Source organism: Macrobrachium rosenbergii, chromosome 13 (assembly GCF_040412425.1).
Source record: "Macrobrachium rosenbergii isolate ZJJX-2024 chromosome 13, ASM4041242v1, whole genome shotgun sequence".
Lineage (NCBI taxonomy): Eukaryota > Metazoa > Arthropoda > Malacostraca > Decapoda > Palaemonidae > Macrobrachium > Macrobrachium rosenbergii.
Window position 1 is genome coordinate 51,660,704 of NC_089753.1, and position 18,038 is coordinate 51,678,741.

At 46.3% G+C, this 18,038-nt stretch overlaps 1 protein-coding gene across 2 annotated transcripts in view; it reads left to right on the forward strand.

The window, feature by feature from the left end:
* The window catches only part of LOC136845308 (uncharacterized), a 36,027-nt gene extending 20,018 nt beyond the window's left edge, over positions 1-16,009 (forward strand). For both annotated transcript variants that reach the window (XM_067115520.1, XM_067115521.1), the window contains exon 4: positions 14,517-16,009. In XM_067115520.1, coding sequence (XP_066971621.1) covers positions 14,517-15,893 — 1,377 coding nt within the window. In that variant the 3' untranslated portion in view covers positions 15,894-16,009. The remainder of the gene's footprint in view (positions 1-14,516) is intronic.
* Positions 16,010-18,038: the final 2,029 nt, after the last annotated feature.

Sequence of the window (18,038 nt, forward strand, 5' to 3'; positions counted from 1 at the left end):
ACTCCCCACAGCCACCGAAGAAAATTTCAGGGCTTCGAGTGATTTTAAATAGTGGTTTAAACGCTAGAGGTGATTTCTATCCCATATACTCGGTAAGTTAAGCAAAATTCATATTATGAAAATAGATAGTAAAGGTAGCCACTGCACGGATATCATGAACCTTTGGGACTCAACGAAAGAGTTCCACCCTTTTCCCTGATAAAAAGAGGACCCGACTTATACTGTGGAGTTCTTTGTAGATAAGACTTTAAGGTATATAATGGACATAAGGATTGGTCCTGAGGGAGAGACACCACCTTCTAGGGGACCACCTGTCCTGAGGGTCTTCATTTTTAGCTAGGAACCTATGATCAGGGGAAAGGAGGACTTCTCCGGATGGGATATTAAGGAAATCAACATGATCATCACCTCTAGCGAGAGCCGATAGCTTTGAAATTCTGGCACCTGAAGCTAAGCTAATCAGAAATACCTACTTTAAGGCTGATTTAGCTACATCAATAGTGGCCGGGGCGAGGCATTTTTCAAACAATGATCTAAAGAAAGTAACCGCTAGGTTAGTAGCCACAGTTTGAGCTTCAGATGCCTTCAAGAGGGATGTTAGTTCTTTGACTGCTGAATCATACTTTCTGAGAGTAGAATCTCCCTTATCAGATTCTAGAAACAGAGTGTTGACGGGGTCAATGTTTGCTCCGTTTTTTGCAGCAAGCTTTATAAAGTCCGTAAAGCCCGGGCATTCTGAATTCTTAAGAAAGCAGACACAGCCTTTGTTTGTACTACTTGGGTCAGACTGGATTTGGGTATCTGATGACACCGCAACTTGAGTTCCTGGAGCAGAGGGAACCAGTTGCTCTTTGGCCAATAAGGGGCTACCAGAGCTAGATGGCCCTTGAATGACCTGAGTTTGTGCAGTGCTTTCAACAACATGTTTATTGGGGAAAACAAGTACACCTTCTCCCAACAGTTCCAAACTATGGACATTGCATCTGTGGCAAAGGTCTGGGGGTTCGGGTTGGGAGCCACGTATCAGGGAAGCTTGTAATTGTTCTTTGCAGCGAACAGATCCACCTGGAGCCCTGGAACCTGGCGGCAAATTCAATTGAACGATTCCCGCCCAGAGACCACTCCGCCTCCAACGGAGTAGTCCTGGACAGGGAGACTGCCACTATGTTCCGCACCCCGATAGGTGGGTGGCTGACAAATGCCAGCTGTGCTTGTTCGCCAGGGAGAAGGTAGCTACCACCACCTGGTTAACGCGACCTGATTTGGAGCTGCCCTGTTGAAGCAATGAACCACCACAGGCGCGCTGCCCAACACCAGCCTGATGTGAAACTGGGTCGGCGGGGCGGAGTTTCTGAAGAATTAGAAACACTGCCACAGCTTCCAAGGTGTTTATATGAAACTGTTGGAACATTGTAGACCATATCCCTTAGACTTTTGTTTTGGTGAATAACCTCCCCAGCCGCTTAAAGAAGCGCCTGAGTGGATTATCAGAGCCGGAAGGGGGGATTGAAGTGGAACAGGCTTCGAGAGACCCTGGATGTGGACCACGGGCGGAGCCTCTCTCCAGGATTTGAGGGGATGAGGGACTCTGTCTCTGAATCTGATGTCTTTAATCTCGCTTTTAAGAGCAGGTCTGTCACTGAAGCAAACTTAAGAGGGCCGAGAAACCTCTCTTGAGTCCTGCGGAAGGCTACTTTCAGAGACTTTCTGGTAGAATTAGATTTCCTTCCGCTTGGCCGGCGGAAGAGATAACCTGTACGAGGTTAGGTCCCACTTGAGACCCAGCCACTGAAACCGAGACTCCAGAATCAGGCGGGACTTTTCCTTGTTCAATTGTAAGCCGAACGACCCCAGGAACTTGGTCATATAGAATCACTATTTGCTGGCCGGAAACTTTCTTGGGGACAGTGAAAAGCCTGCCTTGAAACTTGAGGTGCCTCACTTCCTTTATAGCTCATTTATTGAGTAGTTCCGTCACCAAGACCTGTAGGGCTTTTGGAGGAAGGATGGTAAAATCTGGTCATGGGAGGGGGGCCCCCTGATCCAGTTCCAACCCAGACCTTTGGACACGATACTGTGTGTCCAGGGACTGAAGGACCACTGGTCTCTGAACCAGTAAAGGTGTTCACCCACCTAACTGGTCTTAGTGAGAGGAAGCAGGTTTGCTTCCTCTACCGTGGCCACTTTTCCTCCGGAAGACAGGCTCAGCCCTGCCTCTGAAGGGGCGCGACCTCTACCCCCTTGCACTCCTATTAAGGCCGTGAAAAACCCCACGGCCCTCATAGGTAGGGGGTTGTATGCCGGGTGAGGAGAGTTGCCCTCACCGTGAGGTGCAACAAGGATGATTGGGCTGGTTGAACCAGCACATACTGTTGGGGTTGGGCCTTGGAGGTGGATGGTTGGCTCACCGTTGAGAGCGGGACTGCCTGAACAACCGCCTGATGTTGGGGTCTCCTGCGCTTCCTGTAACGTTTCCCAGGCCTATTCTGGGAACCGCTAAACTCAGGGAGGTCTCAATGGCTCTGAAAGAGCGGAGATACCCCACCGGGAGCGCTCAGACTCTGGTTGGCCCTGGTTGAAGCTGCTCTCTGAACTTCGCTCGTCCAGGACACCGGAGACTTCATCGTCACCCCTGGGAAAAGGTTGGTTCCCCAGAAAGAACTAGCCTCATGAACCTGTTAGGGGGCTCAAGACATATAGTGGCATCAGAAAGATGAACTTCACGGCAGTTCATCTTTGCTACCATGAAGTCAAACAGGTTCCTTACGTCAAAAGGAGGGAGGGCATCGGTGTCGGGGAACTGATAGTACACCCCGGCCCCACCGGAGCGCAACAAATCAGCAATCAGCTTCTCATGATCCTGAAGCTTCTCAGTAAGCTTATCTAGTTTAGTGTCTACCTCCGTGGAGAACCTCTGCAACAACATCCCCGCAAACGCCTCCGGGTCAAAGGCAGGCTGGCGAGGAGGGCTGGACTTGGTCGCCCATCTACTCGCTCCTTTGCCTGGGGTACTCAGTTTGCTCCCGGAAGGCAAAGGGTCAGCACCCTTTGGCTTCGATGGGGGGAAAGGAGAGGCTTTTCGTGAAGACGAGGACTTGTAGCCCTTCGCCTTTAACGACGACTTCAACTTGGGGACAGTAGACTGAACTCTGTCCCTCAAGATAGCAGGTTTAGTGAAGGCCTGAAAGGAAGAGGATGATGAAGGAGGGGGATCAAGGAGGGCGCCCGCCCCCACTGCCTCACTTACCTCAATACCTACCCCCTGGTCCTGCTCGGTGACCATCGGCTCGAGGTCCAGGTCGAGCGCAGCGACGACTCCGTAATCCCCCGAGTGTAGGGGGTCCCCTTGCAGGGGCTGGGTCGCGGCCCGGATCTGCTTGATTACAGGTGCGGCCACATCAGATGGTACGGCCGCAGTGATCCGTGCGCTGGGATAAAGCAGGTCCCTCAGCTTTTCATCGAGGATATAGGGTTTCCCTGACGGGACATTCCTCCCGAACCCAGCTATCCAGGCGCGGAGAGACCCCAAGGCCTCTTTCTTGAAGGACTCGTCAACCTAAAAGGGAGCAGAGTGTCAAAGAAGGGCTAATACCGTGTTTATATAAGAGCCAAATGTGACCAAATAATAAACTGTGACTAATGTGGTAAAGCGGAAGTAATTAGCTTACCGACTCGTCCTGGATACATCCATACGATGCGAAGCAAACCTCACAGCCGTCCAGATGCCAGACGATCAAGTCATCAAGCCGGACTGCACAGCCAGCATGAGTCCGACACACCACATGCCCGTAGGGTTGGTGGAGGATGGCGGCACATCCGGGCTCCTCACAACGAACAGTCTGTAAGTGTGAAAAGTACATGAATCTACCACTCTAAGAAACTTAAACTATGTAGGGATAAGTATTTTCATACCATGCTACCGGAGAACTCCGGTGGAATGAAAAACCCCGTCAGAGACGGACCTACTAAGCAAAGAAACTTAAAGTAAACAAATCAACCCGACGGCGGGGTTAAGCCGCCGGGGGCCAGTAACAAACATATGGTAAGCACCGCCTCCCGACTGCCGGAATTTTCCGGCGGAATGAGAGAGATGAATCAACGGGACTCTCACCACCAGGAACGCCAGTAATAAAAACGGCGGAACCTAAGGGAAGGATCACCGGACTCTGATATAAAATTAAAGTAAATATCTCAACCCGACGGCGGGGGTTAAGCCGGGAGCAGTAGCAAACACATGGTAAGCAAAAAGTCTCCCGACTGCCGGAATACTCCGGCGGAACGAGAGAGTTGAATCAACGGGACCCTTACCACAAGGAACGCCAGAAATAAAAACGGCGGAACCCAAGGGAAGGATCACCGGACCCAGATATAATATTAAAGAAAAGCAAATATATATCAACCCGACGGCGGGGTTAAGCCGCCGGGGACCAGCAACACTCATATATCAACCCGACGGCGGGGTTAAGCCGTCGGGGACCAGCAACAAACATATGGTAAACAGAAAACCTCCCGACTGCCGGAATACTCCGGCGGAACGAGAGAGTTGAATCAACAGGACCCTCACCACAAGGACCGCCAGTAAGAAAACCAGCGGAACCCAAGGGAAGGATCACCGGACTCTGATATAAGATAAAGCAAACATATCAACCCGACGGCGGGGTTAAGCCGCCGGGGACCAGTAACAAGTGTATACACATAGAGGGTGGTAAAGAAACTAGTTAACAACGCCACATATGAGGTAGAGTCCCCCGAAGTCCGGTACCATCACTACCGGAGATCCCAAGCCTCTACCGCTAGAGTACACAAGAAGGAAGAGGCAAAACACAACTGGACCCACATGGGCAGGTGTACGCGCCAATCAATTCCGACTAGAATGACCCAGACGCCGAGGCGAATGCGGGAGGCAAAGGGAGGACCGGGGATGATGGGAGGGGGGAAGGGCAACCCTGAAAATGTTCGAAGACCCACGCGATCCGAGGAGAGCGGGTAAACGAAACATAAAGTCAAGACGGTTGTCACCAGCACCATCCCTGGGAGGGAGCGAATCCCTCCACCAGGGAGGACCCAAGCACTCGGGGTGAACATCGGGGACCGATGTCACACCATGATAGATGACAAGGAATTGACTTAGGGTAGGCTAGGGAAGGGGAAAAAGCTAAGTAAGGAAGGGCTTAGACCAGAGAAGAGGAAAACAGGAGACTAGGGAAGACGTGTACCCATCTCAACTGAAATCCCAAGCCGTACTAGGTAAAGTGATACCCAAGTAGGGAGAGCTCTAGGCCTGCCCTAACAGGAAGGGAAAAGGAAGTAGCCTACGACCCCCACTCTGACACCTTGTAATAGATGCAGTCTATAAAATACGAAGGGGAGAATAAAAGGGAGGGATGTAGAACCAACAGGGAGAGAAATTCCTGTGTTGAAGGCCAGCCAGAACCGTAAGGTAAGGGAATGCTAAAATAGCGTGGAGGAGACACACCCAAGGGAAAAACCTCTACCCCTCCGAAAAGAAGGGGGAGGACAATGGGGTCTCACTCCACCACCCAAACAACGGTCGGTGGACGGAACAACAAAAGAAACTCCCTCCATCTGCTGATCCCCCTCCTCTCACCTAACCTACCCCAGGGTACAAGGGAGAGAGGGAGGCCAAATAGGCTACCAGGAAAGCCTAACCTTGCACTAGGCAGGGCTAGGACAGGGATGTTAACCAGAAATAATAAATAAATAACCACCATTACTAAACATATACACTAGACATTGATATCGGCTTGTGCTTGGCACGTAGCCTAACCAGCAAAGCGACAGGAAGTAAACAGATAGGACTGTGCCTGACGCTCACGGTAATAATGATAAGATTTAAATATAATAAAACATGACATCAAGCACAAACATAATAGTAAATCTATAATGACCATAATTAATAGGGAAAACATCCTGGGGAGATACCTAGGCGGAAAATACTACGGGAACCCTAAATGTAAGAACTCCTATGATGGGAAGTTCTACGAAATTAACTTTAGAGGATATCCAAAAGACCCAACCCAGGCAAGACCACCAGGATGAATCCTATGGGGGGAATGATAAATAATGTAACCGACCAAGAGAAGCCCAAACAGAACAAGCTGGACGAGCGAACCTCGCGGTCGACATGGCTGACAAGGGGATGCCGCAGCGTCCCAACAAGATTCACGTATAATATCTAAATACGGTGTAAAACAGCCAAACTTATCATAAAACCCCACAAGAATATGGTACTTAACTTGAAACAGTAAAGGTGCTTGACGACATGGTGAAAAAAAAAGGCAAATCACGCCAAAAACACAAGCCACAAACAAAACAGCGATCAAAACGAGTGCTAGAAATGGAATGAGTTCAGATGGCGCTGGAGTCGCCAGCGTGGCGGGCGGGTGAGCGTGGCGCTGGTACGGCCCCTCACTCTTCCCGGGGATCTTGACATGGGGATGTCTATCGAGTGTGGCTCTGTGGTTGTGATTCTTTCACTCACCCTCGGTTATACCGACGTCTTCATTAGAAGACGCTCGATCTGGGGGTAGTAACTCCAGCATTCCTGAAAGCTTTTTTCTCTGGTATATTTAGCAATATTTATACCTAGAAATTCGAGTTAGAATGGAATTTCACCGGCTGACACGGGGCTGAGCTCAGAAAGAAACTTTTTGATCAGAGAGATATATACAAATATTCACTCACCATCTTTCCCAGTTAGTGCCAGTAGACTGTTTTAAGTCAAGAAATATAAAATACATTCCGATAATGTAACTAACTGCTCCCTAAATTATGCAGGATAGAAACTTGTACACAAAAGATTTTTTATTTAAAAACTAAATGGTAATCTACCCCAGAACATCATAAACATGTAATAGAACACATAAGACATAAAAATTCACATTATGCCATTCCAAATCTTCATTCATTAGGCATGAATTTGCAGCCACATTACCCAACAAAACTTTCTAAGTTTCCTTGCCAAATAATGTTTTTCTTTCCTCAGCAGAATTATGTGCAACAGGATCAGCCCTTTAAATTGATCAAAGACGTTCCCTCACAAAATTGTGTAATTTCATTATAATGACTTACCAAAACACTGTAAAAGCTTTTATCTCTTTAAAATCTACACGTCCAAGATATAAATTTTCAAACTTTGTTCAGAACGCTGATACAATTGGCGGGAGACCCAACCCCACCGGATGCCGGTGGGGGTGGCATGGCAGGAGACATACCCATAAACCCAGGTCAGTTTCATTCTCGGGCGTATTGGGAACGCATCTCGCGCGTCCGTCTGCCTCAAACTGTTTGGTTTCCTTTGTCTGCTTGCGCTTAGTTGTGGCGTCTCTCCTTGGTGAAGTACTCAATTGCCTGTTTATTAATCTAGCTAGCCTAGCTCTGGGAATTGGTAGCTATGTCGGATTCAAGTTTCTCGGGATCCAGAGTTTGCGCAGGGAATTTGTGCTCCGCCAAACTAGTTAAACTTAAGTACGATCGCCATTCTTTGTGTACAGCATGTAGGGGTCAAGAGTGTTCCCAGGAGAACACATGCAGTGAATGTATGGAATGGAGTCAGGAGTTTTGGCAAACATACAGTTACCATCAGGTAAAGCTGGTTAGGGATAGGGATAGGAAAGCCTTTAAGCGTAAGGAAGCTAGGCTATCTTCTTCTTCGGTGGTGGCATCGGCATCACCTCCTCTACCGGCTGTTCCTTCCTCCTCTCCTTCCCCCTCCTCTACCGCTGCTCTTTCCCCCTCTCATATTCCCCCCTCTTCTTCACCAGCTTCCCAGTATGTTTTCCCTAAAGCCAAGCCCAGCCTCGAGGCTGATAAATCAGAATTCGTTCTTTTCAGAAATCAAATGGAAGCGCAAATGAACGGTTTCATGGAGTCGGTCTTAAGTTTAGTGCGCCGCACCGTAGTCCGGCGTTAGCGTCGGTGATGACGTCAGTGTTGGTGTTGGTGATAACAATGTGGTTGTTCGCGATCGTGTTTCAGGCGAGTCTGCTCGTTTTTCTGAATCTTTTGAGCAAAGGCAACTGTCCCACTTGCCTTCTGAGGCTAGAAGACAGTCCGGCGCTGGCGAAAAGGTCAGAAATTATTGCCCACGAGCAGGCTCGTCCTCTAAGGCACAGGAAAGCCTTAGTCCTGGTGGCGAAAGTAGTAAGCTTGACTCGCCTTCGAAGCGTCGAAAAGCTTCAGGGAGACGTGAAAGTGATTCTCGCAAGGCCCCGGAGGTTCGGGGGCGCGTAAGCTCGCGTAGTGTTTCTCCATCGACGCGTCGATCTTCTCGCCATCGCCGACATTGCAGGATGGTGTCCCCAGAAGCTTCGTCAAGGCGGTCGCAGTCGAAGCGGCACTACCTAAGGTTAAGTTCGTCAGGTGAGAGTAGCAGCAGTTCATCTTCAGTCTCTTCATATTCCAGCTCTTCGGATCCCCCCTCCTCGTCATCGCAAGTGGGATCAGACCTCTCGGCCCTTAAAGAGGTAATCTTCGGATAATTCCTGCCCTAGGGTTGCTAAACTCTTCAAGAAAAGGACAGCCAGCCCTATACCTGGTTGCTCAGCGTGGGGATCCGATCAAGAAAATACATTTCAGACGCTTCCTCCCAGGTCACCTAGTGCAGTCAAGAGGCCTAGCCCTCTCCAGGAAGTTCCGCCGCAAGTGCCCGGGCCTCTTACTCCTCCTCCTACACACGAAGTGTCTGCTCCTTTGGCTACATCCTCGCCCTCCCAGGAGTCTATTCTGTTGGAAGAGAAGCTAGAAAAGGTAGTCTGCAAAGTCCTTGGTATTCCTGAGGATAAAGAAGTCGTTCCTCCTCAACTCCTGGACGGTCTGGGCACGGAACCGATTCTTTCTGGTGAAGAGGAAGGTCCAGGTGAATCGGGGCCTTCTTCACATTACACTTCTCTACTCAGCTTTCTGCTGCAGTCGTACCCTCAACATTTTCAGCCGACAGCCCCCTCTTCTCCGACTTCTACGTTGCGTCTAGGAAAACAAGGTCCTGCCACTTCACTTCCCAAGTTGGTACTCTCCACCGCCTCCAAGAAAGCATTAAAAGAGGTAGAGGCGTGGTTGGAAGCTAAGAGGTCCTCGGGTAAGTTGTCGTTGCAAATACCCTCCTTCAAAGCTGTCGAAAAGGAGGCAAAATTATTATAGCACAGGAGCTTCTCCTTCACTGGGATCCGCAATTTCAGCACAAGGGAATTTCGGCTCCCTTGTGGACCCCTCAAGATGCATTTCATTCGAGGCAGCCAAGACCTTCTTTTCTGCCCTAGATGTAGAACATTTTTCCAGGAACCTCTTCAAGCTCCTAGAGATTGTCAGCTTTATCGATTGGTCAATGGGAGCTATTTTTAAACAGGTGGAGCAGGCTAATGTCGCAGAAGACGTCTTGGAGAAAATCATGGGGTTCCTTTCCTGCACCGATATTGCTATCCATGATGCGGCAGGCGAAATTTCCTCCCTCTTCGCCATGGCCACTCTGAAGAAGAGGGAAACTTGGTGCTCGTTCTTATGTAAGGCTGTGACTTCTTCGCAGAGAACGGCGTTGATGTTCGCACCCTTTGACAAGGAGGGCCTTTTCCCAGAAGCAGTAGTGAAAGTCGTCCTGTCAGCCATGGATAAGAGGGCGTCGTAACACATCCTGTCTATGTCTTCCACCAGACCGAGGCCTGCTCCCGCTCCTTTGACCAAGATGGTATCTCCTCTTAACAGGCATCCGTTTCAGTAACTCCAGGTCCAAACCTTACTCAAGGTCCCACTCCAACCCAGGGTCACAAGTTCTCCTCGAAGCCACAAGGTCGTCATACCAGTAAGTAGGATCCCTGTCCTCCATGCGCCGGTGGGGGCCAGACTCAGCCTCTTTTGGGAGGAATGGAGAGACAGAGTTGCAGATCAGTGGGTGGTGCAAGTGCTCCAGCTAGGCTACCGCCTTCCGTTCGCCCAACCTCCTCCTCTCTCTAATTCTCCCATTTCCTTGACAGCATACTCAGGAGGCTCAGTCAAGTTTTCAGCCCTAGAGACAGAAGTCCAGTCTCTCTTAGGGAAAACGGTCATCGAAGTAGTGCAGGACGTGTCAACCCCGGGTTTCTACAACCGCCTGTTTGTAGTCCTCAGGTCATCAGGGGGTTGGAGGCCAGTTCTCGACGTAAATGCTCTCAATCGGTACTTAGTGAAAACCAAGTTTTCCATGGAAACAAACCGCTCAGTTCTTCAGGCACTAACTCGGGGGGATTGGATGGTGACCCTCGACATGGAAGATGCATATTTTCACATTCCAGTACATCAGGACTCCAGGAGGTATCTTCGCTTTGTTTTCAAGGACAGAGTTTACCAGTTCCGGGCCCTCTGCTTCGGCCTGTCGACAGCCCCGCAAGTGTTCACCAGGATTCTCGCCCCGATAGGTCATTGGCTCCACCTGGAGGGAGTTCGGATCTCCTTGTACCTAGACGACTGGCTACTCTGTTCATCATCAAGGGACCGCTGCATGGAGGACCTTCACAGAACCCTAAGGTTAGCTCGGGACTTAGGGATTCTGATAAACACGGAAAAGTCGAGCTTAGTTCCTTCACAGAGGATTCTTTATTTGGGGATGACTCTGGACAGTCTAGCTTTTCGGGCTTTTCTGTCTCCCAAAAGGGTCTCCTCCTGCCTTCAGACAGTGGAGAAGTTTCTCCTCTTGGACAGTTGCTCCGCCCCGTCAGTGGATGGCTCTCCTGGGAACTCTGTCGTCAGCGGAGCAATTTGTAGGTTAGGCCGTCTGCACATGAGACCCTTACAGTTTTTCCTCAGGGCTCTTGGGACAGAAGGACCCAAACGGACTCCACGGTCTTCAACATTTCCCGACGTCAAGGGGCATCTTCTCTGGTGGAAATCGCTGGAAAGGCTTTTGGAGGGTCTAGATCTCCTCCCAAGACAACCATCCCTGCAGATGTTCTCAGAAACAGGCGTCCAGTGTTGGGTGGGGAGCACATCTAGCCAACCTCAGTTCATAACGTCAGGAGTTTGGTCGGACGAACAGAAGAAGCTCCACATCAATGTCAAGGAACTGTTGGCCATTCACCTCGCTCTCCAGGACTTTTCGACCCACGTCTCAGGCCAAGCAGTCGCTGTTCACGCCGACAACTCGACAGCTCTAGCCTACATCCGAAACAGGAGGTACCCATTCCTTCTCCCTGTTCAAAGCTGCGAGGGACCTTCTTCTGTGGGCGGACAGCAACAGGGTGGCCCTGTTCCCTCGGTTTGTGCAGGAAAGCTGAACGCGTCCTAGCGGACCAACTCAGCCGTCGGAACCAGACTCTCCCACGGAGTGGACCCTGCACCCGCAAGTGTGCCTAGATCTGTGGAATCTGTGGGGCACTCCCATAATAGATCTCTTCGCTACCTCCAAGAACCATTGTCTCCCAGTGTTCTGCTCACCAGTTCCAGACCCACTGACTCACTTGGTGGACGCCATGCTCCTAGACTGGACGAACCTGTTTGCCTATGCCTTCCCGCCTTTCGGGCTCATCAGGCAAGTGATAAACAAAGTGAAATTCCATCAGAAGGTTGAACTGATCCTCGTTGCCCCGTTCTGGCCAAGGAAGGAGTGGTTCCCGGACCTGCTAGATCTCCTGATAGACTTCCCAAGGCTTCTCCCTCAAAAGAAGTCGCTTCTCAGACAACCCCACCTAATGAAGTTCCACCAGGGATTGTCCACTCTCGCTCTGACAGGCTTCAGACTGTCAGGAAGCTCATCAGAGTGCGAGGTTTTTCAAGCAAGGCTGCAGAGGCTTTTTGCGAGGTGCAGAAGGGACTCCTCTAGCAAATTATACCAATCCAAGTGGACAGTCTTCAGGAACTGGTGTAGAAAAAATAGTATCTCCTCTTCTTCGACGTCTATAACTCAACTTGCCGATTTTTTCATTTACTTGGGGGATTCAAGAAAATTGATGCCATCAACCATCAAGGGTTACAGAGCTATGCTGTCCTCCGTCTTCTACCATAGGGGTTAGACCTATCAAATAACCGAGACTTGTCAGACCTCCTCAAGTCCTTAGACACAGCTAAGACCCCAAAACCTGCCCTTGCCTGGAATTTAGGTGTAGTTTTGAGGTGGTTTATGTCTCCAAGGTACGAACCTTTAGAAGATCTTTCTCTTAGAGACCTCACTAAGAAATCCCTTTTTCTGGTTACTTTAGCAACAGCAAAGAGGGTTAGTGAAATACAAGCCATTGACAAGGAAGTGGGTTTTTCACAAGGTAATGCTGTTTGCTCGTTCACCTTGAATTTTCTGGCCAAGAACGAGTCTCCTTCCAACCTGTGGCCTCCGTCCTTTACCATTCAGAACCTCTCTGAAGTGGCTGGCCCTCAAGAATTGGAGGCTTCTTTGTGCCCCGTTAGAGCTATCAACACTTACTTAGCCAGAACGGCCAGCATCAGAGGACGTTCCTCTAACCTGTGGTGTTCAGTGAAAGATCCAACCAAACCTTTATCCAAGAATGCCCTGGCTTTCTTTGTCAAGGAACTCATCTTAGAGGCGCACAGGCACATCAATGAAGAGGACGCACGCCTAGTCAAGTCTCACATTCACGAAGTGCGCTCAATAGCAACTTCAGTGGCTTTCCGTCATAATAAGTTACTTTCGCAGATCACACAGAGCATCTTCTGGAGGTCGGAGTCGGTGTTTGCGTCTCACTACCTTAGGGAGGTCGAAGTTGCGTATCAGGACCTGTTTGCGTTAGGTCCCGTATCGGTAGCAGGCTTGGTTTTAGGGGGAACACACTAGGGGGGTAGGTTCTTTATCTTTCCTTCCCCTGTGGTTTTATGGTTGCTGAGTTAATGGGAAGCTGGGGGTGCTCAGTTCACCTGGAGTACCCTCCATTCTAGTTGAGCTGCTGAGGGTATAGGGAAGGGGGATGTATTTAACTGTTTTTAGGTTAGGCGGTGAGTCCCGTTTTTCAGTCTGGTTGCTTTCCAGTTGCTCAGGGCAAGAGCAAAAGGAAGTCACCCCTTGTCTTAGTCAGCGGTGTACTTCCCTGACTGCTTGGGTTGTTATGGAGCAGAGTGGCTAGCAGTGCTTACGCCCAATGCCTCTGCAGGTAATGGAGCTTCAACCAGCAGCAGTACCTCCCTGCAAAAGCCCATCTACCAGGTAAGGTGACTCCTACCCTTTTGTTGGTAGGGATCCTTAAGATACCCATGGTTAGAGTTTGTTCCTTTTCTTTTTTTTATGTGTAACCTTTCAATAACTGGTACCTCATCCCCTGCCCTTCCACCTTAAATGTGGAATCAGCTTTTACAGTGTTTTGGTAAGTCATTATAATGAAAATGACATTTTTATGATAAAATGATGTTTCATTATACTTACCAAAACACTGTAACGTAAAAACCTCCTCCTCCCCGCAGGGGGAGACGTTATCTCAGGTTTTCACTAATTGTGTATACCGAGAATGAAACTGACATGGGTTTATGGGTATGTCTCCTGCACACGCCACCCCCACCGGCATCCGGTGGGGTTGTCTTATCCCGCCAATTGTATCAGCGTTCCAAACAAAGTTTGAAAATTTATGTCTCGGACGTGTCGATTTTAAAGAGATAAAAGCTTTTACAGTGTTTTGGTAAGTATAATGAAACATCATTTTATCATAAAAATGTCATTTTTTGGTGATTAAAATTGTTACATAAACTCTTCCAAATTTAGCATAAAAATGCCATTGCACGACAGATTAAATTCTCACTTTGCAAGGTACAGGAAGAGAGTAAAAATGTAGGAATACATTGGATTCCTTAAAGGAAATGCAGAAGCCAGCAGAGTACCCAAAGCTGCAATCACATGTAGATATTCCTAATAGTAACTTTTTACCCTTGTTGAAACATTATGAGCAGCAAATGGCAGAATATATGGAATAATGAGTGTGATAATAAACAAATTAAAACATATCAGGCCCAACGTTGGAACATGGTATTCATCATATCTAAAGAAATAAAACAAGTAATTTTGACTCTTAGAATTAGTCAATCATGCTTCACCCTTGGACATTTGATGAATAGCCCACATGAGCAATTCCTGTACAGTGCAGTATATATAGAATGTAGAGTAACACTAGCAATCAAACACTTTGTTGTGAATGTTGAACATTTAATCAACAATGAATGTCAAGGTTTGGAAGCATCAGGTAAAGAAATGTACAAGTATTAAAATCTGCAACATTTTCAGTGAACGTAGTTATAGAATTTTTTAAACAGCTCTAATTTAATAAATAAAATCTAAACTTTAATAAAGACAAATTTTTCAGGCCCTCCCTGTGAAGGCTAAATAAATTAGCTCAGTGGCCTGGTTAAACTGTATAATAATAACCTACCAAGTAGTGACTACAGTACTCCGACTAAATTGTCCATCCATTCAAATAGCTGTAAGTCTACTACAGCTGTGAACAACAGTTTGCTTGCTGCAGATGACTGTAGATTACTTGAAGATTTGAAATCATTTTAGGGGCAAAGTACAATATTTTGAAAGGTATTTTTCTTTGCAGAGTGTTCGCAGCATGACAGCCAGAATATTTAATGGACTATTGGAAGCAGTTGCTCCCTTTCATTTGGAGAGATTATCAACAGCCTTCATCAAGTTTGAAGAATCTGCACCGGTGTTAACCTTGCTAAAACATTCTCCTTACCTCAAGCATGTATTCCTTGTTAATAACAGTAGTGTTTTTGTATTTAATAGTCTTCGAATGTATGGCAAAAATATTGAAACGTTATACTTTAAATTGTTTGCATATTATGCTGTGCTCACAAGTGGAAGTTCATCGAGTGATATTCTCTTTGAGACCTTCTTTGGGGGACTAAGGATGGATGATGTAATACAAAGCCTTGATAGTAAAGGAAAAATAGTACTTTCCTTTCCAAAATTAAAGGAAGTAGTTATCAATAATAACAATTCAAACACATGTGTTCCAATAACAGAATTTATGCATTGCCTTCAGCATTTATATCCACTTATTAAGACAAGATGGGTTAACTTTATTAATATTCACAAGCCCAGTCCAGAGCTCCCTGTGTCTGCTTTCCGATTACACTCTCCCTTTTTGAGAAAAGAAAAATATAATTGGGATGTTCTGCAGATTGGGTATGTTAATGAATTAGAATTATTAGAGGACACTGCAGAAAACTATGGAGAGTATCCAACCGTAAACCACATAGTGATTGAGGTTGATGCAGTCTTCAGTGCAAAGACGAGGAATTTTGTCAAAGATCTTATGAAAAGGCATCAGTGCATGAGTATTGAGTTAGTGTTATATAAACATTCTCTCTTCTCCAATTCAGAATTAGCATCTGTATTTCATGAAATTGGTAATATTCTACAGACACTCTGTCTTAATTTACTGTATGGAGTCGTTGCCAAAGAGCTTGTCGTAGCTTTAAATTCATGTTCAGCTTTACAGGTTTTGAGCCTAGAAACAAATCTTGAAGAGTATGATTACTCACAAAGTCCTTTTAACACATTTCCAAAGTTGAATTCCTTAGCACTCACTATACACTCTCCATCATTCCCAAGCAAAGCCGCAGAGAATTTCCAGCACCACTTGATAACTGCAGCGCCTTTTATCAGAACGTTAAAGACATCTTACATCTCAGAAGAAGGGCTGGAAAGGATGGATATAGGAGGCCTTCTGTACTTAAATGCATTACATATAGGGAGCACATTCCCCAGGAACCTCGAAAGCTTTATCAGAAGGCTTCCGTCGTTGTCCATACTCACGTTAAACGGGCATTTCTGGACTTGTCGACGCAGGAGCAATGGCACTTACTTTAGCCTTAAGGAACATTTCAAAAGTACAAACCTAAAAATATACGGAATAGGTAAGTTTTCACGTTTTCCTTTTACCCAGTGTTACGAGTTCTTCGACTGATACCTTCATCTTTGTATAGTCTGTGATGTACATTTCTTTGTGTAAGTTTAAGCAAATAGAGTTTATATTTTTAAAGATGTATATGTGCAATAAGTTGTAATAAAAAAACTCACTGATTGTTTACTTATTTATCCTGGATAATTATTATTTTAAATGTGACTGACAAGAAGAGTGTTTTGAAGCAGCCTAGTCCGGTGAAATTAAAAAGACTCGCATGTGCAATACAATGATGATTCATGTGTAGATGTGCCTCACCTTACCACCTTTCAATATAAGATCTTCTGAGGTTACAATGGTCAGCCCATAACACTGGCGACTGCCTAGGGCTCCAAATTACAGAGGGGGTACCAAATGACTGTGGCATCTGCTGAGAGAAGTTTCTCCAAACTCAAGCTGATTAAAACCTATTTGAGATCTACAGTGTCTCAGGAACACCTCAGTAGACTGTCATTGATAAGTATTAATCAGGAAGTGTCTAAACAAATTTCATTTGTTGAAACCATAAATGCCTTTGCTGCCAGGAAGTCAAGACGTGTGAAGTTTTAAAGAACATTAGAGATGTTAGTGCTGTTCATCGTTTAAGATTGCCTTGTTTGCACATTGTGTTCATTGTTTTAAAGAGTTTTGTTACTGAATACTGTAACCAAACAGGAAAGTACAAAATTTCCTTGCTCTGAAACTTTTATATTTGATTTTTACTTTTGACTACACTCTTTTACATTGCTTTTTGGATTTTGAACCTTTTTTCCAGAGCATTTTTACTAGACCTGGAGATGTTACTTATTATATTATTATAACTATATCATTATCAAAATAGTTTGTATTTTTTCTACAGGTTGTTGTGTTGCAGTATTGCATTTAGAATAAATAATAAATGTGTACATGCTGCATTTTTTTTTGGGGGGGGTAAGGGCGCCAAAGTCCACTCTTGCCTAGGGCACCAAAGTTAAGTATACCTTAGTTTAACCAGACCACTGAGCTGATTAACAGCTCTCCTAGGGCTGGCCCGAAGGATTAGATTTATTTTACGTGGCTAAGAACCAATTGATTACCTAGCAACGGGACCTACAGCTTATTGTGGAATCCAAACCACATTATAGCGAGAAATGAATTTCTATCACCAGAAATAAATTCCTCTTATTCTTCATTGGCCGGTGGGAGATTCGAACTTGTGGCCAACAGAGTGGTAGCTGAGAACGGAACCTGCTCGCCCAACGAAGAACTTCCAATGACCTAGAGCTGGCCTGGCCCATAAGGTAATTATTTTGGGTATATTGGGAGAAACACTGCACTTAAAACAAAGCAGCAACTATAGGACGTCAGCAGAACGACTGCACATAATTCATATTCTCTGTAATGTACTACATTATAATAACTATGACAAATGGCTTTTTAAACATAATGGACAATCAATCTTTTCATTGCAAATATTGATTACTTGGCATAAAACTATCTTGATAATTTTTGAATATTATGTCATGTTGAATCTATTGCTTCATATGGATTTGGTGGTTATTACTAACTTAGAAGTTTCCAAATAGACTAGTACAAACATGTAAAGTCCCGCTCAATGCATTCTCTATAGTGAACATCCTGTTTTCTGCAGTGCCTTCACATCAACCTGGGGTCGGCCAGAACACATGTTTATCACCGTAATTGTAAATTGTATTTTCAAACATCTAACTTCCCTGGTAGTTTATATATAGCTTAAGTCCCTGACGCCACGGCAGAATTTCAAAACTCGCGGCAATCGCCGATCGGTGTATTGTCAGGTGAACCACCTGTGCGCCCTCTACCCAGGTACCTGGAACCATTCCATTTATTCTCAGATCTTCCCTCTTGCTGTGTCGGTAACATCGATGGAATTGAAGTGTTGTATGTAGCCTGTGATTTTTTTTCGCAACTTATTTTGGTGAAGTACACTTTGCTTGGGTCTTTACTTGTTCGCTTTTTTGGATTTTCTTATAACATATCTATCTTCATCGAGTGTGAAAATGTTATGGGGATGCAAGCAAGTTTGCTAAAGTCTCCTTGGATCCCCACTCAGTATGTCTGAAGAACGGGAATGGAAGACCGCTCAGAAGAGCCAAGAGTACTGTTATCTCACTCTTCTTGATATAACATGGGGAATAGTTAATTCTTTTC